This window comes from Camelina sativa, chromosome 7, assembly GCF_000633955.1.
Source record: "Camelina sativa cultivar DH55 chromosome 7, Cs, whole genome shotgun sequence".
Taxonomy (NCBI): Eukaryota; Viridiplantae; Streptophyta; class Magnoliopsida; order Brassicales; family Brassicaceae; genus Camelina; species Camelina sativa.
The window spans coordinates 23,358,870-23,383,911 of NC_025691.1; the positions used below are offsets into that span (position 1 = coordinate 23,358,870).

The 25,042-nt window shown below is 33.8% G+C and overlaps 1 protein-coding gene and 4 long non-coding RNA genes across 11 annotated transcripts in view; 3 read left to right on the forward strand and 2 right to left on the reverse strand.

Annotated features, from left to right (window-relative positions):
* The window catches only part of LOC104702141, a 1,714-nt gene extending 857 nt beyond the window's left edge, over nucleotides 1–857 (reverse strand). The window contains exons 1-4 of the long non-coding RNA XR_753935.2: nucleotides 649–857; nucleotides 400–543; nucleotides 262–310; nucleotides 9–74 (exon numbers count right to left, since the gene is read on the reverse strand). This is a non-coding gene — a long non-coding RNA (uncharacterized LOC104702141). The remainder of the gene's footprint in view (nucleotides 1–8; nucleotides 75–261; nucleotides 311–399; nucleotides 544–648) is intronic.
* On the forward strand, nucleotides 8,532–12,406 carry LOC104702144. 6 transcript variants are annotated; one of them, XR_753941.2, is made up of 9 exons: nucleotides 8,532–8,839; nucleotides 8,931–8,960; nucleotides 9,074–9,117; nucleotides 9,202–9,421; nucleotides 10,405–10,482; nucleotides 10,877–10,991; nucleotides 11,449–11,590; nucleotides 11,794–11,910; nucleotides 12,017–12,405. It is a non-coding gene; the product is annotated as an uncharacterized LOC104702144 (long non-coding RNA). The 6 variants fall into 6 exon arrangements; XR_753937.2 differs by having other exon boundaries at nucleotides 8,550–8,839; nucleotides 8,931–9,117; nucleotides 12,017–12,406; XR_753940.2 differs by having other exon boundaries at nucleotides 8,550–8,960; nucleotides 12,017–12,404.
* Nucleotides 12,803–20,299, reverse strand: LOC104702143 (LRR receptor-like serine/threonine-protein kinase GSO1). Its single transcript, XM_019227128.1, has 4 exons — nucleotides 19,909–20,299; nucleotides 19,460–19,615; nucleotides 15,850–15,924; nucleotides 12,803–15,253 (listed from the first exon to the last, which is right to left on the reverse strand). Exons 1-4 carry the CDS (start codon nucleotides 20,297–20,299, stop codon nucleotides 13,032–13,034), a joined length of 2,844 nt encoding a protein of 947 aa, XP_019082673.1. The 3' UTR covers nucleotides 12,803–13,031.
* On the forward strand, nucleotides 16,346–17,201 carry LOC109125662. The gene is made up of 3 exons (XR_002032778.1): nucleotides 16,346–16,563; nucleotides 16,664–16,738; nucleotides 16,972–17,201. It is a non-coding gene; the product is annotated as an uncharacterized LOC109125662 (long non-coding RNA).
* LOC104702145 lies at nucleotides 21,385–22,791 on the forward strand. Of its 2 annotated transcripts, none has more exons than XR_002032779.1 (3): nucleotides 21,385–21,721; nucleotides 21,878–22,016; nucleotides 22,109–22,791. It is a non-coding gene; the product is annotated as an uncharacterized LOC104702145 (long non-coding RNA). The 2 variants fall into 2 exon arrangements; XR_002032780.1 differs by having other exon boundaries at nucleotides 21,878–21,941.

A 25,042-nucleotide genomic window follows, 5' to 3' on the forward strand; every position in this document is an offset into this window, starting at 1 on the left:
GAACTCACTGTTGCAAGTCGGCGTCTCTCGCTGATGTATATGCAATCCGGGATAAAAGAAGCTCCTGTTGCAAACTGAGGCAGCATATATAGAGGAAACACAAATTGTTAGCAAATTACAGAGCAAATATGAAACAAAATTAACCAAAAGTGATTGATGAGCTGTTTGGATTAAGTATGAAACAAAACTAAATTTTGAACTAAATAACAAAATGCCTTCACCTAAAAATTGTAAACGTTTCAGAACAAAACTTTAACTTACCAGGACAATGCCGTATGTCGTCAATACACGGAGTCTGCTCCCGTCGGCCCTACCAAGAACATTGGGATTATCCCTGTACTGGTAAACATAACGAAAGACAGCATCTCTAATTTCTATCCTAAAAAGAGCAAAACATACCAACAACACCAAGCCAAACGCAATTGTTAGTTCCTTGCAAAACGTTGCAACGAACGTGGAAAGTTTGGAGAGTATCACATACTTCGCAAGAGTCTCTGGTTTTCTGCACGAAGTTGATCAAATTATTCTCTTCTTGCCTAATTCCTAGGGACAAAAAAAACAGTGACACCAATTAAACCCAAGACGTACATTGCAAAGTTACCTCAATATAAATTCTACTAAGAAAACTACTAAGAAAAAGAGAGATACCATCTATGTCTTGTTCATGGAACCATAAAAAATTGTTGAAATCATCACTCTTCTTCTTCCTCATCTTATCTCTCTTTTTATTTTTCCCCTCGCCATCACTTGTCTCAAGAACTGGTTGCTTCTTTCCAGCTTCGTTGGTGTCTGAATCCCTAATTTCCTCTTCTGATTCCGAATCGCATATCTCGTTTTTCCCTTTCTCCCCCCCCCCCCCCNCTAAACCAATTCTCTATTTGAAGATATATCCAGTTCTCTCCTTAATCTTTTCTCTAAATACCTTTGATGACCTTCTCCTATAACTATTTTTTTGCGACAATGAAACGCTCTCATGATGATGGAAGTAAATCTCGAGAAAGAAAGCACAAAGAAGAAAGTTTCTGCAAATGGTTTTGACAACGATGACGGCAGAAGAAGATAAATTTTTCATTAGGTTTACACGACCCGTAAAAGGTCCACGTGTTTTTTTTGACCCGATCTGACTTTTTTACCCAGTGGTATGTCTGTAAATAGATGTGAACTTCAGAATTTATTTCATAAATGTCTCAAAAAATTGTATATATAGATATGTTGCTACGGTTTGATTTTCTTCAGTTAGCCTCCTACAAATTTCTTATGAATTAGAAACTCTATATGAATGTTGAAAATGTGTTATATTTCTATGATGATGGGCTATTTTTTGGTCCTTAGACTATATTTTTATTCATTATGTTCTTTTAATTATAAAAAAACTGAACTCTCCAACATGTGAATCAGTGTAGATGGTAGGAAAGACAAAATCATGAAAATTGATATCAACAATAGATACATTCCAATTAATTTTCTGACATAACTACATTTATAATTTATTTTAACTTACATGTAAATGTGATGAGACCATGGAAAGCTCGACCAAAGAACATGGACATGAGGAGCAGCTTGAACCAGAGGAAGCAATGGAGGAGCAGCTTGAACCAGAGGAAGCATTGGAGGAGCAGCTTGTACCAGCGGAAGCATTGGAGGAGGCATTGATCGTTCCGGCGGGTCCTATTACCAGATCAAAATCCAGGAGGTTCAACTAAGCTATCAATGGACTAATCAAAGAGCTGGACAAGAAGCAGGAAGATGTGGTTCAAACCATTTGGACGTTGCTCACAGCTCAAGGTGGTTCGGTAAGGGTTAAGTGTTGTTTATGCACTCTTTTTCCCTTGTCAAGTTTTGTCCCAATAGGTTTTCTTGACAAGGTTTTTAATGAGACATGAGTAGCACTTTCAAAATCCCCTTTGCCAACCCAATTCGTGGTCCAAGGCCCATCTCTTTGTCTTGGCCCATTTTCTATCTTATTCAAACTTGCATTTGTTGCTTTGTAATTTCCTAGACATTATGCATGAGCTTGACCTTGTTAAAGCTCTTGCATGATTTCCTAGGCTTTTAATTCTCTTCTCCTTCGTCCCCCTTCTCCTATATAAAGACAATGTAGTTCTCATTTTCTAATCATCAAACTTTTTAATCAAAAACTTCTTTTCTACTTGTTTGATCTGAGGAGTGTGTAATATCTTCTCAACTTGTTTACTTCTTAATGTGTCATATCTAAGTTGTAATCAAGCCTGTAGTCTAAGAGATCTCCATCTCTCTTAGAAGTACACTTCTTTCTTCCCCTTCAATCCGCTGCAATTCCACCTCATCACCTTCTCCGCCGTTCATCTCTCCATTCCGCTGCATCTTCAACCCATTCATCTTCATCATTTCGTTCATCCCTCTTCAAGACCTTGCAAAGTGTGTTCTTGGGAGTAGATCCTCATCCAGGAGTCTATCATGTAGTATCAGAGCCACTTTGCAACCAGGTTTTGAAATTCCAATCGTCACTTTCTATTTTTCCAGATTTTTCGATCATCTTGCAAGAATTTTATAACTGTTTTACTCGTTCAAAAATTACGAAATCAACTGTTGTCGAACCAGAAAGGAGTCTAGTATTTTTGAAAATTGATTTCAGAATTTTTGGATTCGTTTTCTTATTTTTCCAGATCCATTTTCATTTGCGTGTTTTTAGAACTATTTACTTGTTGGATCTTTGATTTGTTTTCAGGTAAAATGGAAGAAGAAGAGTCATCCACCTCTAGCCTGGAAAGGAGAATCACGAAATCAATCACAGCTGCTATGGCAACTATGCTCGACGAAAAGATTGGTGCTATACGTCAAAGGCAACACCAAGATCTTAAACCCAAGCCACCAGACGACACATCTAGTTCAATCCAGAGCAGCCAACAGAAAATCTCTCACACTCCCAAATCTAAATCTGTGAATTATTATAAATTTCCACTTGCTCATAAATTCTATAAATTTGCAGGAAAAGGAGACTACCTTGAGTGGGAGAAAAACTTGGATGATTGGTTCTACTACAAGGACATCCCAAGAAAGGAGAGATTAGCTTTTGCACTTACCCAACTCACAGGAGATGTTTACAAATGGTGGTTGCAAGAAGTTGATGACCGTTGGTATTACAAAGAGCCAGATATCACATTGTGGAGAGATCTTAAGAAGCTTCTAAGGAATAAGTATGCTCCACAAGCGCTACATTGTGCTCCCCAAGCCAATGGCACAATCAGAGAAGTTCCTGAAAAGAAACCACTCAAAGTCTCAGACCAAAAGAAAACCCCAACATCTGTGGAGGCTAAGGCGCAATCAGATCTTTTTGAGGCATTAACCGAGTACATTAAAATCGAGAAGATGAAGGCTAACTCAACATCTCAACCAAAAAAGGTCCCTGAACAGATTGTCGTTCATGAAAAAAGTCTAAAATCATCGTTTGACTCAAGTGGAGAACCAAAGCAATGTAAGTCTTCTACACTTTCAAAATCCAAGGAAGTAACTGTTCAAGGTTTAGAAAATTCCAATTCTTGTATGATGCACTTGTCTTTTCCCAAAAGTGTTGAGATAGGTACATATTCTAATGGAGGATAATGGAAGCAAGCAGAACAAGAAAAGGAGAATAAGGAGTTTGAAAGAAAGGATCAGTCCGGACCCAAGGAAGAACAACTCAGAGACGGACCCAAGGAGAAACAGCTTGGAGAAGAAGCCAAGGAGAGACAGTTCATTGCTGAGGATGATGTTGCTATACCAACTGGACCTATGACTCCACCTCAAGCTAAGTGTGATATTTCTTCTAACCAATCTGAATTTGTGCTTGAAAAACTAACCCATTTGGAACCGGAGCAACCGAGTAGCATTACTTCATTTTTACAGGTTCCGGAAGAAGAATCACTAGAAACAACACAAATGAGTTTGCCATTGATTAGTGATTTGGAGCAGATCAACATTGTGCCAAACCCAGTCCCTATGCCATATCTTTGCGGCTATCCAAGAAAGCACTGTAAGGAAATTCATTTGGTTAGGACAGATCCTAATTATTTTGTGATGATTTCTGCTCAAGATTAAAAACGTTTTGGTTTAGAAAATGTGAAAGAATTCTGTGTTTCAAAATCTGTTTTTGACAAAATGATTCTAACTTTTGAAACATTTTCCCTTGAAAAGTTCTTTAAGCCAAAAGGTTTGGTGTTTGAAAAATTTCTTGAATTTAACTCTTCTTTGAGAGTTTCTTTGAGTAGCATTGTGATTGAGCCGTTTGGAACTAAAACTGAGCATGTAATGGCTAAATCTTTTTTGAGACATTTCTTTGAAAAAGAGTTTTGTGAGTTTAAACTGTTCAATGAGCCTTGCAAACCAACTGTGAAAGATCATGTTTTTGATTTCTCTATTTCAAGTATAATGCATTTGTTCTATCCCATGAGTGCTAAAAAAGGAACAGGTTACATGGAAAAGCATAAGTACTTTGGAGAAGAAACATGTTCTGTTCAAATCAAGGAGAAACCACCAGATATATGCCAACAAATGATTTATCATTTTGGAGTTAGAAGCTGGAAGTATTTCAGAAAAACAACTATGATCACTGAAGGATGCTCCATTCTAAAACTCTATTTTGATAACAACTACATGAATATCTGTTTTATCTTTTCCTATGTGCCTAAATTGTTTCTTTTTGATGTAGGAGATCTTGCGTTCTTACTAGTTAAATCAATAAACTTGGAGCATGGAAAAATCGTCAAAGCTTTCTTGATGTTCAAAGATGAACCACCCGATGCAACACATGTGCTCATACCAAACTGTCATAAGATAAGTATTTTTATTATCAAGGATATTTTTATCCAAGATCACATAGATATGATTCGCTTGTCTTTGTCAAGAGAGCCAAATACAGGTTTTAGAGCAACCATGAAGTGCATAAGAAAAATTGAAAAGAAAGTGGAAGACAAACGATTTAAGCCACCTGATTTTGATCAAGATGAGCATCAAGATATCAGCAGCCTCATACTGATCCAAGAAGAACCCCCGGATCCACTTCCATTAATCATGATGAGCATCAATCATACCCAAGGCAAAATTCATCTAAGTAATTCCTTAATCCAATTTGTTTCTCACGATTCTAGAGCTTTGATTATCAGTTTATTACATTCAGAACATGACAAGGATAATGATTTTTACCAAGCTGAGATATGTTTTCATGTTTATAGTGAATCCATGACTATAATGATGCACTTGATCTTTGCCAAAGGTATTGACTATTTTGCAGGTACAAAAGAGGAGCCCCCTGATTTAGAAGTTCTTTCGTCCAAAGTCTTTGCGAGAACCGGAATTGGAGATATTTTGATCCATGATCATAAATCCAACGGTTGTTTTAGGATGATCTTTGAGGTTGGAGAACAACTAATGGTACAATTGAGGAGTAAACAATTTCCAGCTGAAAAGGAGTCAAAACTAATGCCAAAGATTGATGGACCGTTCAAAGTGCTCAAAAGAATCAACAACAATGCCTACCAACTCGATCTCCAAGGTAAGTACAAAGTTAGTGGCAGTTTCAATGTTTCTGATCTTCTTCCTTATTGTGCAGATAATTCGGATTTGAGGTCAAATCCTTTTCAAGTGGGAGAGGATGATGAGACCATGGAAAGCTCGACCAAAAAACATGGACATGAGGAGCAGCTTGAACCAGAGGAAGTAATGGAAGAGCAGCTTGAACCAGAGGAAGCATTGGAGGAGCAGCTTGTACCAGCGGAAGCATTTGAGGAGGCATCGATCGTTCCGGCGGGTCCTCTTACCAGATCAAAATCCAGGAGGTTCAACCAAGCTATCAATGGACTAATCAAAGAGCTGGACAAGAAGAAGGAAGATGTGGTTCAAACCATTCGGACGTTGCTAACAGCTCAAGGTGGTTCGGTAAGGGTTAAGTGTTGCTTATGCACTCTTTTTCCCTTGTCAAGTTTTGTCCCAATTGGTTTTCTTGACAAGGTTTTTAATGAGACATAAGTAGCACTTTCAAAGTCCCCTTTGCCAACCCAATTCGTGGTCCAAGGCCCATCTCTTTGTCTTGGCCCATTTTCTATCTTTTCTCTCTTATTCAAACTTGCATTTATTGCTTTGTAATTTTCTAGACATTATGCATGAACTTGACCTTGTTAAAGCTCTTGCATGATTTCCTAGGCTTTTAATTCTCTTCTCCTTTGTCTCCCTTCCTATATAAAGACAATGTAGTTCTCATTTTCTAATCATCAAGCTTTTTAATCGAAAACTTCTTTTCTACTTGTTTGATCTGAGGAGTGTGTAATATCTTCTCAACTTGTTTAATTCTTAGTGTGTCATATCTAAGTTGTAATCAAGCCTGTAGTCTAACAGATCTCCATCTCTCTTAGAAGTACACTTCGTTCTTCCCCTTCAATCCGCTGCAATTCCACCTCATCACTTTCTCCGCCGTTCATCTCTCCATTCCGCTGCATCTTCAACCCATTCATCTTCAACCCATTCATCTTCTCTCAATGGACTAATCAAAGAGCTGGACAAGAAGCAGGAAGATGTGGTTCAAACCATTTGGACGTTGCTCACAACTCAAGGTGGTTCGATAAGGGTTAAGTGTTGCTTATGCACTCTTTTTTCCTTGTCAAGTTTTGTCCTAATGGGTTTTCTTGACAAGGTTTTTAATGAGACATAAGTAGCAATTTCAAAGTCCCCTTTGCCAACCCAATTCGTGGTCCAAGGCCCATCTCTTTGTCTTGGCCCATTTTCTATCTTTTCTCTCTTATTCAAGCTTGCATTTATTGCTTTGTAATTTCCTAGATATTATGCATGAGTTTGACCTTGTTAAAGCTCTTGCATGATTTCCTAGGCTTTTAATTCTCTTCTCCTTCGTCCCCCTTCTCCTATATAAAGACAATGTAGTTCTCATTTTCTAATCATTAAACTTTTTAATCAAAAACTTCTTTTCTACTTGTTTGATCTAATGAGTGTATAATATCTTCTCAACTTGTTTACTTCTTAGTGTGTCATATCTAAGTTGTAATCAAGCCTGTAGTCTAAGAGATCTCTATCTCTCTTAGAAGTACACTTCGTTCTTCCCCTTCAATCCGCTGCAATTCCACCTCATCACCTTCTCCGCCGTTCATCTCTCCATTCCGCTGCATCTTCAACCCATTCATCTTCATCATTTCGTTCATCCCTCTTCAAGACCTTGCAAAGTGTGTTCTTGGGAGTAGATCCTCATCCAGGAGTCTATCAAAATGTATTTTTTAATTAACTATTCTTGAACTTATAATATATATATATATATGTTGAATTTTCCATAAGATTTTGATGATTGATGATTTCAAAACACAATATGTGAGAAAAAAATCAGATCGACTCAAATTAATCCAATCAATAAAATAAACTTCTGAAACCGGAATTTTGTATTATACTAATGAGATTATGAATCTAGACAATATGTTTTACACAGAGGAATCACCAATGATTATTTTTAATAATTAAGAAGTGTATTCGCGATTTACCATATGCTCCAATGTTTACTCTCTAATCTCGTAATCACCCTTAATAAAATGTTTTGGAATAATGCATATTAAAATATGGCTCATGTCATAAAACTTTATGAAATATCTTATATTGTATCACGCATTAAATTATGAATAAAATTCATAAAAAGATAAGTGTGTCAAATTTAATGTTTTTCAGATTCGATATATTATCTCTATTTTCTAATCATTTAAAAATAATAGTATAATTAACATTAAATTATTTTTTGAAACTATTGTTTTCTGTGATTTTATGGGGCGATTAAGCAATTATCTTATGATACCATTATGTTATTTTTATTTTTTTTAATACAACGTTTTACAAACAGTCAACAAAGTAAGTTATAGAATATTAAATACAAATTTAATTTTATCTGGGTTTGTCTTTAATACACTGCGGAACGAAACTTAATTATGTTTTATAAATTAGCTTACTAATGGATAAAACTTATATGTATAAAAAATAAAAAAAACTAATATATATGTATTGTTCATGCATGTCGGATATAATATATAAGCTTATTAATGTAATATAGGTTTTAACCCTTGGTGCATACAAAATACTTTAATTAAATTTTAACAAACTAAATGTGTATTGATTTAGTAAGATGATTTGTAGGTGTAGTAGTTTGATTGTTTTAAGAGTATTATTATTTTAAAATATTGATTTTTAAAACAGTTTGTGTGTTATTTTTTTTTCTTTTAGTTGAATAGTGTAAGTGGTTGTTCTTTTATTATAAACTTGGTTGTTTATCTTAGTTTTATACTAAATAAAAGTATCTTTGTCATTTCATTACCTCTTTCTTACAGAATATTTTGTTTTGCTTTGTAATTGTAACATTTTCTTTGAAATTTATTTTTCTCATCTATATATATTTGTTCAAACGACCCATTCATTTTATTTTTTATGTAATGGATTTCGTTTGCTTTCCAACAAATTATGATTGTATTGGGCCAGGCCTTTTTGGTTATTAGCATATTGAATTAAAATTAATCAATTTTTAAGAAAAAAATATTAAGACGATGAGAAAAAGAATTGGGAACGACACCATCTGTTCTTCTTTCGACATTGTTGTAATTCATTTGTCACCCTCTTCTTCGTTCCTCTTATCCTATTGATTTGAGAAACTAAGTTCTCTATTTCGTTTTAATTCTTCTGAAACACTCCATCGATTTGCTATATCACAAAACTGAAAAAGAGAATTTTCCAAGGTCCAATACGGTGCTTACGGCTACAAAGGATGGACGATTGATTTGAACTAAATCGGTTTAAACGGGAGATTTTTTGGGATTTTGTTAATTCAGGGAACGAATCGATCATCTGGGTAAGCAACTTTTCAAACTTTTCTGAATAATTTCTTCTTTTACGATTTCTACCATTTACGGTTATATAGTGGTGTGCTCACGAATTTGCAGATTATGAAGTCCTGTAGAAAGATGAAAATGGTTTTTTTTTTTTTTTGTAGTCTTGCAAATGTATATTTTTATCCGTTTTACTTTACAAATTTGGCTGAAAGTTATGACCTGTTATTTGTGTTTTTTTTTTTCATCTTTCGGAGGAAACAACTGCTGGATACATAAACTTTCGACCAACCATACGAAGGTCATAAGTTCCGCTTTGTAATAACCATTTTAAGCTCTTTCTGGTGAAAATTGTGTTTGTACTGACTTACAATTTGTTTTCTAGTCGATGAAACTCTTCCATTGTTTTGAAGATAAACTACAATCAGATAAGTATTTGATACCTTGGCAAATTTATATTAACCGGAAGTAATTGCTTATGTCTATTGAAATGCTAAGTGGCTGTTTATTATATCTTTGTAGGTGACCTGAAAAATCATATAATTACCGAAATCAAAGGCTGGGAAGTTTCTTCATCATACAGAGGAGTAACTTAATTTCAGAAGGTTCGTTTTCTCGAACCCTCACTTATGCAATCTAATCTTCGCTTATTTATTTATGAACTACGAAAATAAACTTATGCAATCTAATCTTCGCTTATTTATTTATGAACTACGAAAATAAATTCCCATTGGATTAACCTCACATTGCAATAGATGCCATTGGGTTAAAATATATATGATGAAGTTGAATTGAACCCGCAGCACTCATGGTTAAAAAACAATGCCAATGTGTACCTCATTTAAATAGTCACATTGCAATAGATGCCATCTATTATGATGTCATACGGTTAACCTCACATCAATGTATTTTGCAGCAAATTATTAGTTTTTAATTTAAAAATCAATCACCTATAAGTTTATAGGTTTAAGAGTCTAAATAAGCATGCTAAGTACCTCTCATCCCTGAATTCAAAGTCAATCTTGTTTGTGGGCTTGTTATTGACATCTATTGTATGCATCTCACCAATGTTAACCACTTGACCAACAATATCTGGTTAAAGAGGATAACAATTTAATAATTACTATTGAATCAACGAAGAGAGGTATGAGCTAGATTGATTTTTACCTATTAGGAAGTTTGGACTCAGGTTTCCAGATATGAAAGAGTCAAATTGGCTGAGAGTTAGGTACGGATCATCAGAGATAAGAGTCGACCCTATCCACTGCGGTTTGATACATGAAAGTCATCTTGTATCGATGACTGGTTGGTTTGAATTGACCACTGGCAAAGCTTAAACCAAAATGTTCAATGGATCTCCATTCTCCTGTAGTGAACCTCTTCTCGAACCGGTTGATTAGTTTTTTTTTGACAGAAGCATAGATTTTTGTTCCCTGTAAATGACATACCAATGAATTAGGAATATGTATATGGATATTAAATGTGTACGTATTTAACAATGTAAGATCTTTATACTTACTTGGACATCAGCGAGTACCATGTCAAAGGTTTAACCAAAAAGTGTGGTATATGTTTTCCATGTATGCAGGATCCTGACCTGCACTTTCCATGAAGTCTTGAAAGGCTTGATGTCTGGGAGGAAAACGTAGGAAGCAGCCATTGCGAGGTTTGTGTTTGAAACTTTGTTTTCGAGAAATGCTGGCTGTGAGATGGTTTTGTTTATGGGTTTGTTGACGATATTTATAGGTGAATGATAGACTCCATGTAAAAAGCACAAAATCTTTGATACTTTTAAGATCAAGGTTTATTCGGTTGTTAGGTTTGATATAATGGAAGTTTAGATTATAATATACTAACATTTAAGGATTTTTCGAGATTACCATGGATTTTTGAGATTACGATGCACTAATTTTTGAATGATTGATTGAGCGAGTATCTTCTTTCAACGATGATAAAGCCGCGATTATTGTGATTTTTGAGTGATGAAGATCTTTGAAAATATAGAAACAGTTTGTAAAATATATTTACTCGTAATGGGCTTTTTTTGTTTACGTTTGCAGGCTTCATTGTAGGGCTTCATTGTGAGAAATTTTTATTAACGCCAAACCAAAGTATTAGTAACAACGAAGCCGGGTTTCTTTTGAAAAGACGCGGATCCTCGTCCAAACGGGTCGGGTAATGTCTTTAATTAATGGGCAGACAAATTTGAGAAACGTTTTAGTTTTGCTGGAATTGAGTGGCAATTTGAGTAAATAGAAAGGGGATTTCGGACATTTATCCAAACGTACTCCTCTTTTAATTATATAGAGAATAGAAAATATAGAGATATATGATTATTAAAGAGAATATTATCATATCTGCTATGTACAGTGACAAACATTATCACCAATACTATTTTCTCTTCACTTTTTTTCCGCCTGCCACACAGCTATTATCAAATGGCCATTATACCTTTTATTTTTTTTTATTCAAAATTATTATTATTTTCGTCTTTGTTTCTGAGACATAAAAGAATAAAGGTCTCTCTCCTCATAACTCTCAATTTTTTTCTCTTTTTACCGACTTTTCATCTTCTTCTTCTTCAATATTAAACTGTCATCTGAATTTCTCATTTCTCTGAGTTCTCCTGCAGTCATGCAGTCAATTCTACTACATTCGAATCCTCCGACTGCTCCACCTCCGTCCGTCGTGGCCGGCGAAACATCTGAGACAGTTCCTGAATCGAGACCTTCGTCTTGTCCGCTTGCCTCCTCCATAGCAGTCAAAACCGCTAGGTCTAGTTCCAGAATTCTTCTATCTGACAATAGGCAAACAAAATCGTAGGTCTGCAGATCCGGTGGACCAAATCTAGCCGCCCAGATCCGGTGGACCAGATCTAGCCGCCTAGATTTTTGTTCATCCCTATTATGTCTTTCGTTATCTTGAGTAGACAATATTTGTTTGGTCATGATAACAATAAATCTTGTCCACACTACAGGTATGCAAATCTTGTGTCCGGTGGACCAGATCCAGCCGACCACGTTTTTGTCCACCACTATCAAATTTGTCCACACTGTAGGATCCGCTGTCCGATGGACCAGGTCCAGCTTACCAGGTTTTTGTCCACCACTATCATGTCCTTCGTTCTCTTGAGTTGGACCATATCCGTTTGGTCATGTGTTTTGTGTCCATCACTAACAAAAAATGTGTCTACACTGCAGGTCTGTAAATCCAATGGACCATATCTATCGGCCAAAGTTTTTGTCCACCACTATTTTGTCCTTCGTCTCTTGAGTTGACCATAGTCAAGGTTTGGTCTCACGATTCGTGGACTAAAAATACAGGCCAACAACAAAGGCCAAATTGTGGACTAAAAATATAGGACATCAAATTGTGGACTAAAAATATATATGAGAACAAAAATTATGTCCATAGTTAATGTTGTCCACCGTATAAACTGTAATATCTCATACCAAACAATTAATCACTAGCTTATTTCTCGTTCTTTCTTACAAGGGTAAATTTGTCTTTTTATTTATGCCATAAAGATGAAAAGTGGCAGTTCTCATAAGAAACATTAAAACTGGCATTTCTAACAACTTTTGTTTTAAAAATGACATTTCTGGCCAAATTCCCAGTATTGAATACAATGTAATTTTTTAAATATATTAGAACATATTCTGTATTCTTAAATTAGTCTATCATAAATTAATTTGGTTACAATTTTTACTTTAAAAGTATAAGAACTTTTTTTGTTTTAATTGGTTTGATTAGTAGTTTTTATTTTTAGGTTATATGGTATATGTGTTCATTAGAAAATATATTATATGTTAAAACTAAAAGTTGGTAGAAATATATTTTGTAACAATGTGAAAGAAAAAAAATTTAAGCAAAGTATACCCCATAAAAGATAAAAATAATATGAAGTAGATTAAAAAAATATTTCATTTAAAATTAGTGAGAATGACATTTTTCACAAATATAAAGCGCCAAGTGTCAAAGAAAAAGTTAGAAAAAAACTTCTCATATTATATAAGAAGAAGAACAACATATGGGGACGACAATGAAACTAGCACATAAGAAACATTTGGTGCATGCAATGTTCTACCACAACAAATTTCTCACCTTGTGGATGAAAACATCAACGATGTAGAACCAAGCTCTGCTCCAAGGAGAATCAAAAGAGAGAGATGCGAGTAACCCAAGAAGTATTGTCACATAAGCCGCAGCAAAACTCTAGTAGAAAGATTCAATGTCGATTGTGGAGTCATGAGCATCTATTCCGTTTTCTGGTTCGTGAAAAGTATTACCATTGCAACTTATGTCGATTGCACGTCCACAAAGAAGAGGATTACCTAAGTAGCTCTGCGTATCGAAGGTGTTAAACTGTCTTCCCTCTGGAATGACTCCTGATAAGTTGTTGTATGAGACATTGAAAACAGCAAGGCTGCTCAGATCTGTAAGTTGTGGTGGGATCCGACCTTGTAAGCTGTTGAAAGAAAGATCAAGGCTTTCCACATTCTTCAGTGCTGAAAAGCTTTCCGGTATCACACCTGATAATTTGTTGTGAGAAAGATTTAGAGCTTGTACTTTCAGAAGACCTCCAAGCTCTAGTGGGATCTCACCACTCAGCTCGTTTTCTGAGAGATCGAGTCCAAATAATAATTTGAGATTTCTACCCATGTAGGCATCGTATCGGTGTTTTGTTGCAAATTCAATTTTCGTCTGGATGTCGGTCTCGTATTCCTTCATAAACTGATCTTTTACGATCATAGATTTGAAATCTATTAGGAACGTTGCTGCAGAAAACGCTTCAGAATCATAATCATAAAAATAATCTTCGAATGTATCCTCTATTCCAAAACCAGATGATGTATAGCTGAGGCATAAAGGGATGGATCCATTCAATTTGTTGTTAGAAAGATCCAGAAGTTGGATTGAGCTTAGGCCACACAACTGGTAGGGAATTTGACCTGATAAATGATTACCCCGAAGAAGAAGAATATTGATGATTTGGGTGTTGATGAACTCGGGAATATTCCCAGAAAACCTATTATATCTTAGATCGAGTACTTTGACATTCCCTAACAACGTGTCTGGAATAGCCTCTGATAGATTATTTCCTTGTAGGAGTAATATTCTCGGATATCTTGAACTTATAAGTGAAGGTATGCCACCTGATAACATGTTTGCAGAGAGGTCTAGAAGAACGGATATATTGAACAACGAAAGAGGTATTTCACCTTCCAGTGAGTTGTTTGAAAGTAATAGAGTGTGTAATCTTGGAAGTTCTCCAATCCAGCTTGGAATAACACTTGAGAATTTGTTGTTCGAGATGTCAAGCAATTGCAATGATATCGAGCTCCGCCAACCTTGTCCAATTTTTCCTGTTAGCTGATTGTTATCCATAGACAACAATGATATGTTAGTAAAGTTGGCGGATTCTAGGATGTTCTCTCCACTTAGCTTGTTATGTGACATCTTCAACATATGCAATGAATAACAGCCTTCTAAGAAACTTCTTGGTAGCTTCCCGTAGAAATTGTTGTGAGATATATCCAGAAATACAAGCTCTTTCATGTTACCCAAAGAAGATGGCAGGTGTCCTTGAAAACCATTATTCGCAAGATTCATATATTTTAAATGAGGAAGTATCCACCCAATGTTCTGAGGGAGTAGAATATCAAATTCATTGACTGATACATCCAGGCAAAGCAGATTATGATCGGACTCCGGTATCTGAAAGCTCCTAAAAGAATTATTTCGCAAAAGCAAAACCTCGAGTTTTGTATTGTTCTCTAACAGCCAATAAGGAAACTTTCCCGCAATGTTATTGTCAGAGAGATCAACATGGCGCAAATCCTTCTGGTTTAGCAGAAAATGAGGAACCTTTTCCAAATTGCAAGTTTCTAGTGAAATAACACTCAACTGAAATTTTGGCTTCCAAGAACTTTCCGAAATAACACTCAACTGAAATTTTGGCTTCCAAGATTTGTCCGATTCTCTTTTAAGCGAGTTGGACGTTGAGCTAAGTTTTAAGACCTTTAGCTTCGAGAGGTTGGTTAGTGAACCAAGTGAGAAGACGCCTTCGAAGTTGTTATCAAACAACGATAAGTACTCTAGGGATTTAATGTTACCGAGTGTATATGGTAACTTCCCAGTCAAATTGTTCGATGAGAGATCAAGCACTCGAAGTCCAGTCAGGCTAGTTATGCATAAAGGAAACTGACCTACAAGATTGTTACCACTAAGATCAAGCTCTTCTATATCCTTCAATTTGCAAACTCCTACGTTAAATAAATGCAAAAGCTTTAGTACATAATTAAATCTCAATTCAAGGACAATTTTTTTACCAAAAAGTAAATTTTTTTTAGCAAACTTGCCTTGCAATTTCATGGAACCAGAAAATTCAATATTGTTTAGATCCAGAGCTTTCAGCTTGGTCAGGGCAGACAGCTCTGCCACACAAAGGTAAACACGAATATGTTTTAACTCAAGGGTTCCAGCACAATGTTGTACGCAGCCGTTAAGTTAAATCTCTACCCTAGAAAAGAAAGACAAACATTTATGGACAACTACCTTGCACTGGTATGGATCCGCTAAATCTGTTTCCACTTAGGTCTAGCAGTTCCAAGTTTGTCAAATCTCTAAGTTCTGAAATGGGAGTCCAACAAAGACAAGGATGACACAAACTAAATCTAAGAGAAGCAAACAACAGGTTCTAGAAACACACCTTTAACAGGAAAAAGGCCATCCATGTCGTTATCTCTAAGAAAGAGAGATTTAAGTGATCTAGCAGCACTAAGAAAGGGATATATGCTGTTATCGAAGGAGTTATAAGAGAGATCCAGAATCTCCAGGTTTTTAAATCCCATTACGCTTTTATAAGCTGCAAAGGAGAATCTTGCTAAGCATAAAATGGTAATTCACAAAGGTAAACAACTGTAAATACGATCATATATCTCAAGGATGACACAAACTAATCTAACAATGTTGTAGGTAGCCATTGAATCGACTAAATTTAGAAAAAGAAAGGTACGCATCTATGGACTACCTCGTACTGGTATGGAGCCATTGAATGTGTTTCCACTCAGGTCCAGCAGTTCCAAGTTTGTTAAATCTTTGAGTTCTGAAAGGAAGCCCAACAAATATAAGAATGATGTACAAACCGAAATTAAGACATAAAAATTGAGTAATTGCATAATGGCACAAATTATAGAATGAAAAGTTACATAACATCCCGGTTTCTTAATTTTAGAAATTGACCAGTTTGGTTTAAGTTCACTGGTTTGATTTGAGTTGCCGGTTTAGTTGGTTTTGGAAAAACCCTAAGAAGTGTGTTATAAGTCTGGACACCTTCACCTTTCTGCTCTTATTGCTGCTTTCTTTCTTGGGCTGTGAATAAAGCAAAGAGAGAGCAAGAGAAGCTTGGCATGGTGTGAAGGAGATTAAAAGAAATATCAGAATCGTCAGGGTTTGGTTGGAAAAAGATTCGACATAGCAAAATTGTTGCAAAAGGTAATAAAATTTGGTGGAGGTATACATAAGCCTTGTATCTGGATGCTCCTTTTTACGGATTTGGATTTGAGTTAATAATCGAGGAGTTATATGCAGTTTCGTGAGGTGATTTGTCTCAAACGCGAACTGAGACCAGCGGGGATTGTAAGTGCGATCGCGGACTTGTCTGTTATCCGATCAACACGAGATTTGTGGAAAGCTTCGTAACGTCTAGGGATAAGTTTCAGCCAGAGGGATTTGGAAGTTAATGGTTGGTTTTCGTTTTACGGTTTCATCTTCAAGACATAAGTTTTTTTGTCATTTATGTCAGTTTTGCTTCAAGCTCGTTTTGGTTGTGTGACTTGTTGTAGGGTGTTGCTGGGATGTTACAGACACGAAAAAAGTCTCTCCTGGTTGTGTTTTGTTGTTCGAATCATCTTGTTAAGGTGAGTGCGTGACCATGAGCTTATCTGAGCGATTGGATTGTATTACTTGTTTTGTGTGATGATGTGTAGGTGTGGTGAATGTGTTATTGGGTGTTTTGTTCAATGATTGGTTTGTTATGTTTTATTTATGTTTGTACTCTTGATTTGTTTGTGCGTATAGCTCATATATGGGAGGATCACCTCACTGGGTATTTCTGGTAATACTCACGCATTTTATTGTGTTTGTGGTGCAGGTAATTTGTAGCGTGGAATCATGGCGACGAGGAGAAGGATGACATAGGGTCTCGTTTTTGTGTTGTGGTTATGTTACTCTTGTTGGAACTTGGTTATAAGCTTACTAGGTTTCTGGTTATATTAGTTTGGTTTTGTTTGTCTTCCTCTGTGCATGTTGATTTCTTGTTGGTTTATTGTTTAGATTATAATTAAATATTCCGGGGTATTAATTATATTATTATATTTTAAATAAAAAAAACGGATCGGATTGTTTTATTAGAATTCTCATAATGAACAAATCACAGAATAAAATTATGTTAATTGGATATACTTTACTGATTTGACCCAAAAAAGAACATATATTTTGGAGAATAGTGGAATGTAATAATATTACATTACCACCTAGATTTTATCCACGGTACACCGCGGGATAAGTTATTTGTAATAAAAAACAAATTAAGTTGTATTTATTTGCTAATTTTGTTTAATGTTTAAGATTATATAATTGTATTTTGATTGTTAATTCTATGATTTAACCCACAATAAATTGCGAAACAATTTGTTTTTTTACATAATATTAATTTAATCAACATAATTAGATTAGATATATCTATTACTCTAATATTAATAGTGTTAACAAAATAATAAACTGATATTTTATCCTTGTAGCACCAAATTAAAAATATTTAAAATTTATATTAATATCGACTCAAATCCGTCTACCATATAACCCCGTTCTATGATATTTTAACTCGCGGTATACAAACTTTTTTCCTTATAAATATCATCCTATTTTTTAATATTTATTGTTTTGTATTAAAAGGATTAGATTGAATTAGTATGATATTTAGTAATATTGTAACCATTTAATATATCATTTTATAAGATTGATGTTTCTTATAAAGTTTAAATATTTCTAATATTTGAAATTTCGTAAAAGTTTAAATATATAATTTTTATAATCTTTCTAAAAGTTTAACTTTTCAAAAAGTTGGAATATTTATAGTATTTAAACGTCTTATTTATAATATTTGAAACTTCATAAAAGTTTTAATATTTGAAATTTTGTAAAATTTTAAATATATTATTATTAATTTAATCGTTTTATAAAATTTAAGTTTTTTAAAAGTGAAATATTTATAGTATTTAAAATTTATATATTTGTAATACTTGAAACTTCATAAAAGTTTTAATATTATTAATTTTTTAAACGTTTTATAAAGTTTAAATAATTATACTTCTAATAAAGTGTAAATATTTCTAATTTTTATTTTGAAAGTTTAAATGTTTATAATATAATTCTTTAAAATAAAGAACCAGTATCAACCGACAAAAACTTTTAAATTTGAGTGTCTAATAAATCAAGCTTCATGCTCACTCGTATTCAGAATCATTTTGGTCTCTTTTATAATATGATTTTGAACTATTGCCTTATTTTTTTCAGGTGATTTGAAAAATTATACACACATTTTTTACTTCACGATTGAGTAATATATGTTCTTTTTTTTTTTGAATTACATCATATGCAGAAAAAATTCAAAATTTTTATCAACTAAATGTACTATATAATAATTGAAGTTAAATTAAATATAATTTCATATGAAGTGAAAAGAGGATTATATTTTTATGTTTGAATTATGTAAGAGAGATTTCCTTATATTTTAAAATCTTACCTATAGTTGATTTTGAAGTTTTGATAACTAATATTTAAGACAACGACAGTCTTTATAATTGTTTTGAAATTAAGGATTTAATTCCAAAATGTACTTCAAAAATATTAGTATAGATATATACTTATTATATTTTCAATGAATTATTTTCTTTAATAGCCATAGTGGAATCTTATTAAAATCTAAAATATAACAGATAACATATTTTATTCAATAGAGTATACTCAACTTAAAGAACCAAAATCAGAAAATTGAATCAAGATTTTTAAACAAAACCGCTTCAACCAGTTTTACCAGATTACATGTTAATGCGGGGTTTGTTGGTTTGTTTTTCTGAATTTTACCAAAATTATAGTTAGAGATTTTAGCATTAGACCCAAATGAAATAGTGCTGGTCGTCAGGGTTTACTGATCCGGCTGCGGGTCTAGATCAGAGTATGACATAGAGTACTCTGAAGACATAAGATTATAAAAACATAAGGTAAAAACAAAAATTGCTACTATTATCTTATCCAAAAAATAATCCAAAATTTTATTACTTTGGATAAAAAACTAATGATCCAAAATTTTCATAAATATTTTCCCTCGTTGTGTATCCATAAACTGCATAATGCTTTTTTATTTCTATTTTGGTAGGAGAAATTGCAAATCATGCTTTTTTGTTTTGTTAAATTCTTAAGCTTTTTAATATAATCTCACTAGAAAGCGTTATTCCACCAGACATGTAACTAATCAGAGCCATATAGTATTGTAAAATTAGTCGATCCAACAAAAGATACATAATTATCAGTAAATAGGTCTTGCTGCTAATGACTGAGTTAAAAATGAAGAGACACACCTTTAACAGGAAAAAGGCCATCCATCTCGTTATTTCGAAGAAAAAGAGTATTAAGTGATGTAGCAGCATTAAGAAAGGGAAATATGTTGTTGTTGAATTCATTAAAAGAGAGATCCAGAGTCTCCAGATTTCTTAATCGCCTTAGGCTTTTATAACCTGCAGATGACAAACTCTTCTTTTGAATAAATGCAAACGAGATTCTTGCTAAGCATTAGATAACATGTGCGACCGGATGGTGAGTATGAGATGAAGTCTATGCAAGTGGGAAGGGAATCTAAGTGACCTGATGTGATTGCAACATGCAACATGGCACACAGACATGCATCATCAACAAGTTAATGCATGAAGAAAGAAAAACCGAGTACCATATAAAGAATCAGAAAGAATGAAGTAAGATTTTAGTGTAGGTTCTTTAGAGAAGTGAATCCACTAGGAAAAACCTGGTATACCTTCAACATCATCAAATAAGCCAGTGAATCCTCTGTATCCGAACCAAGAAGAGGATAAGTTCAGACTTTGAAGTTCTTCAAAGGGATGCAACAAAGAAAGATTTAGGAGAGAACTCTCTATATGGTATCGTATACCAAAGGAAATCTCGGTAATCCGCCCACTATTACGATTGCACTCAACCCCCTTCCACTGGCAGCAATCACTCTTTGTGTCATTGGTCCACATAAGAACAGAGTCGTGCTCCCATTCTTTAGTTCTTCGGAGCAGGTATTCCTTGAGCTCCAACAAAGCCTTTCTTTCTTTCTCAATACAGCTTTTGTATCCATGTAGCTGCCCCAACAGTAATATCACCCATATCAAGTATTGGCATAAGAAAAGCTTCCTCTCCATTGAAAAAAAAAGAAAAGCTCCACAAAGCAATGTGGGAGTGTGAGTTCAATTCAAAACACCTCCACGGTTATAACAATTGAACAAGAAGTTATCGTATATATAGAAAAAGTCGTAGTATATATGGAACACTATAAAAGTCATATGTAATGTCGTGCGTAAAGGGATGATCGCTCTCGTTTAATTTATTTGAATTGTTTGATAAGAAATAAGTATCGTCAAGGTCGTTTTAACAGTCATAAATTATGACTCATAATCGTGTCGTGTGGTGTAAAACCTATATACCACGAAATAAGTTAAGCCAAGTCAAGGTCTTTACTCTTTATAGTAGAACAAATAAGTTAAACAAGACTTTCGTTGAAATGTTCCGTTAAAAATTTTGAAATATTTAATTTATGGATACTAATTTAAAAAAGAATTAGTAAGTTAAAACGTAAATGTATCTAAACTATTTAATTTATGGATACTAATTTTTTTTGGGACAGTTGCATTTTTTGTACCTTTATTTGCATTTGAATGAAAACGTAGACCACATGTTCGATATTTGAGAAACATAACCACTAAGAGTGCTGAAATTACAGTTGAGTCCCTTACGACCAAACAAAAAATAGAAGCCAAAATGACAGATGTAATCCGAGGAAGTCTGCAATAGATTTCTTTTTACGGTGAATTTCAAATTAACGTCAAATGGAAGACATAAAAATATGTCTTACTCTTTAATTATAGTTTAAATTTTAATTAAAAAATTATAAAAAATAATTTGGTAAACCTATTGACCAAATAATAACCACATAGACTTCCTGCATTGAAATAGAATAAATTTACATATAAACTAGTCAAATTAAGTGAGGAAAGGCGGATTAGGTTAAAATTATTTGATTTAGGGTTTGCTTAAGTAGACTTCTCTGTAGACTATTGGTGGTTGACTTTGTAATGTCATCAACTATTAATATTATATTATTTTAATTTTACCGATAAACCAAACCGATAGTTGAACCTAACCGAATGCATACCAATTCCTTGATTTTAACCTAACCGGATAATTTAACCATATATATACTTCTCTCCAAATCAAACCTAGTTTTTTATGTGATCTCTCAGCCACCGCAGCCTGAGCAGACATTAATATCACAAAAAAGACTAAAATCTGGGATCTGATTCGACCTATTTTTTTTTTCATTTTCTCTCTAATCTTCAACATTCTTATTCCCCTTTCTCTTTGAATTTGTGTTCTTCCTCTCTTTTCTCTCTTCAAATATATCAGCCACTCTCGCTCCCTTCTCTCATCAACACCAATCTTTGTTAGAACCTTAAACTCTCGCATATGCTGTCTCGTGAATCTCATAGTCATGGGACAAACTTCGCCGCCGAGAAAGGAATTCCCCAAATTCGAAACCATACTTCTCCTCCGAAGAAATCCTCAAGGTACTGAAGAAGATCTGTCTTAGCTCGAAACGACACCGTCGATGCGAGCACCCTCATGTTCCTCTGTTTCTTCTTCGTCTTCTTACTCTGATTCCTCCCGATCTGTGCATTTCTTTTAACTGTCATTTATTTGTTTTTGTTGGTGTTCTTTGAAAGGGATTTGAGAAACCAATATCGTTTAGGTTACTGGCGGCTAAAGTAATGGATCTGGAGAAAGCAGGTATGATGTATTTTATCTCAAGTGGATATGACGATCCTTGTTAAATGTTCGTCCTTAGAAGGATACTCAAAAAGGGTAATAAATAGATCCATTATCTTGTTTTATTGTAATATATTTTTGTTAACTGATTGTGGTGTCGGATAATTTCTTTGTCTTCTAATTCTCAGAATAGTTGAAGCATTATAATGGCGACGAGAGAGAAAACAAGTCTCTGAGAGGTATGTACTCAATCGTTGCCAAACCTTCTTAAAAAGGTAACAACATAAACTGGTTCTAATGATTTGATCGATGAATTTGCTTCTTTTTTTTAAAGTTGTTATTGTTGTTGTTGTTGGTTTTGATTACAACTATAATTTTTAAGGTTTAATTATTTTGTGAATCAGATCAAAGAAGGAGATCAAAGGTAGAGACCATATGTGTACAACTAATTCCATTGAATGACACCATTCCTTCACTTATGTCTGATTTTGGTGTTATTATATGTTCTTTGTGTTGCTTTTACTTTGTAACCCTAGTACGACGTCTTCAGATCTGGAAGTGATGACAACGAAGGAATCTCCATTGAAGATCAATACGCCGCCGATAAGCCTCCAAGGTCCAATCGAACCAGGCTTGAACCAAAATTTGAACAATTAGAGAAGTAAACCGGGTTTAGTCAGCTGGTAAACCGTTATGACTTTTGTTTAGGCAGACGAAGTTAGAGGGAGAATCTTAACGCTTTTGTTTTTGCGGGGTTGTTTTGTAAACTTTAAGTTTTATTTGAGGGTTGGGGCATAATATGTAAATACGGTTTAACAATTTATTTTCTCGTTTTATCGCATTAATTATGAAGTCTCTATCTCTCTCTTAACTTATGTTTTTCATAAACCACATCGATTTGAGTTTTTAACTCGGAAAGACCAAACAAAGAAATAACAAATATTTTTAATTTCTCTGTTAAACGATAAATTCGATGAATATTTTTTAAAGAAAATTCTGACCAAAAAGTATGATGTGCATGCCATGTTCGGAGATTGCTTCAAAAGATTTTTGTATGTTTAAAAATAGTTTTTGACAGAATAATAACCTAAAGATGATTAATGATTAACTAGTAACTACATAAAGAGAAATTGTAAGTACTGTTTGAGGGAGAAGTTCCTACTTCAATTATTAGAGTTACTTTTTTATGATATACCTACAACTTAATGCATATCATATCATTTTATGTAAATTTAGATTNAGGGTTGGGGCATAATATGTAAATACGGTTTAACAATTTATTTTCTCGTTTTATCGCATTAATTATGAAGTCTCTATCTCTCTCTTAACTTATGTTTTTCATAAACCACATCGATTTGAGTTTTTAACTCGGAAAGACCAAACAAAGCAATAACAAATATTTTTAATTTCTCTGTTAAACGATAAATTCGATGAATATTTTTTAAAGAAAATTCTGACCAAAAAGTATGATGTGCATGCCATGTTCGGAGATTGCTTCAAAAGATTTTTGTATGTTTAAAAATAGTTTTTGACAGAATAATAACCTAAAGATGATTAATGATTAACTAGTAACTACATAAAGAGAAATTGTAAGTACTGTTTGAGGGAGAAGTTCCTACTTCAATTATTAGAGTTACTTTTTTATGATATACCTACAACTTAATGCATATCATATCATTTTATGTAAATTTAGATTATTAATGCTTCTTTCATGTGTTTGTGTTATTTTGTTGCAGGTTGTAGCGGATTACGTAATGATATCAAAGAAGTTTCAGGGTCCAACAGTGTGGAAAATTCACAAGTTTACAAAAGTTGTTTGAACTTATTTTTAATTATGTATTTTTACTTTGTAATATAGATATTTGTATTCATGTTTCATATAAATATAATAATTTTTTTTATATAAAATTATGGCAGGTTTCTCTTTTAATTTGTCAAATTATCCAAAAACTGAAAAACAAATCCTAGAAATTTGTAATTTCAATAAAATTTAGTGTAACAATTAATAACTAAGAATACACTTCATTGTAGTATTGTAGACTGAAATCATTCACGGTTGCGTAATTCTTAGAAAGTTTCTATATCACTTCATTTCATACTTATAGAATTCTACATTCTTTGAAGAAGTCTTTCAGATAAGTCTTCAGCATAATCATTACAAATATTAAATTGATTTGATTGATTTGCAGACGGTTCAGTTTCCCGTGCAGAAGTCTGCCAGAGAAGTCGTCGACATAATCATTACAAGGTTTAAATTGATTTGACGTTAGTTGGTAAAGAAGTCTGCCAGAGAAGTCGGTTTCTTTATATTTTTCTGGTACTGTTTCAAATAAACCGGAATTGGTTTTCTAAAACCGAGATTATTTTTCTTGTCATCAATACAGACTTCACACAGAACTCCAACACGTTGACTTCCAAATTAAGTCTAAGTTAATGACCTAACTGCCTAAGAAAACCAAAAACTTGATTTCTCCATATGTATAATATATAATCATTTCAAAAACATACAGAGGCAAGTACATAACATATATCAAAGAATACAACAAGAAAATCTTAAAAATTATTCACCAATTTGCAATAAATTGGTTTTCAAATTACGACGACTTCATGTTGATGTCAACATTTTAGACATAAACAAGCCTCTACGCAGAGACTTTAACTCGAAGTCTATTTTGTGTGGTCTATTTTTGCAATTACAATTTAATAAAGCAGACACCAAACGAAGTCTACTAGGATAGTTGACTTCTTTTGTTGTCTTCCTTTGTTAATTATTTGGTTAGTTTTGCAATTAAAAACATAGAACAGAGTAGACTTCTTAGGAAGTTTCAACAAGTTAACTTCGATTACAGTCAACTCTGGATATTTTTGCAGTTGACCAAACTATTGACTTAGTAGTAGACTTTTAGCTGACAAGTAGACTTCATCTATTCGTCAACTAGAAAAAGTAAACTTCGTTGTGGTTAGTTTTGCAATTGACCAAGTTTGACTTTCGCCAAGTAGACTACGTACGAAGTCTTCAGGAATGTTGACTTCGTTTGCAGTCTGCCGTGGTCATTTTTGGGGTTGACCAACATTTTAATTTTTTAATTAGTAGACTTTTTTTGCAGTCAACTAATTAATTT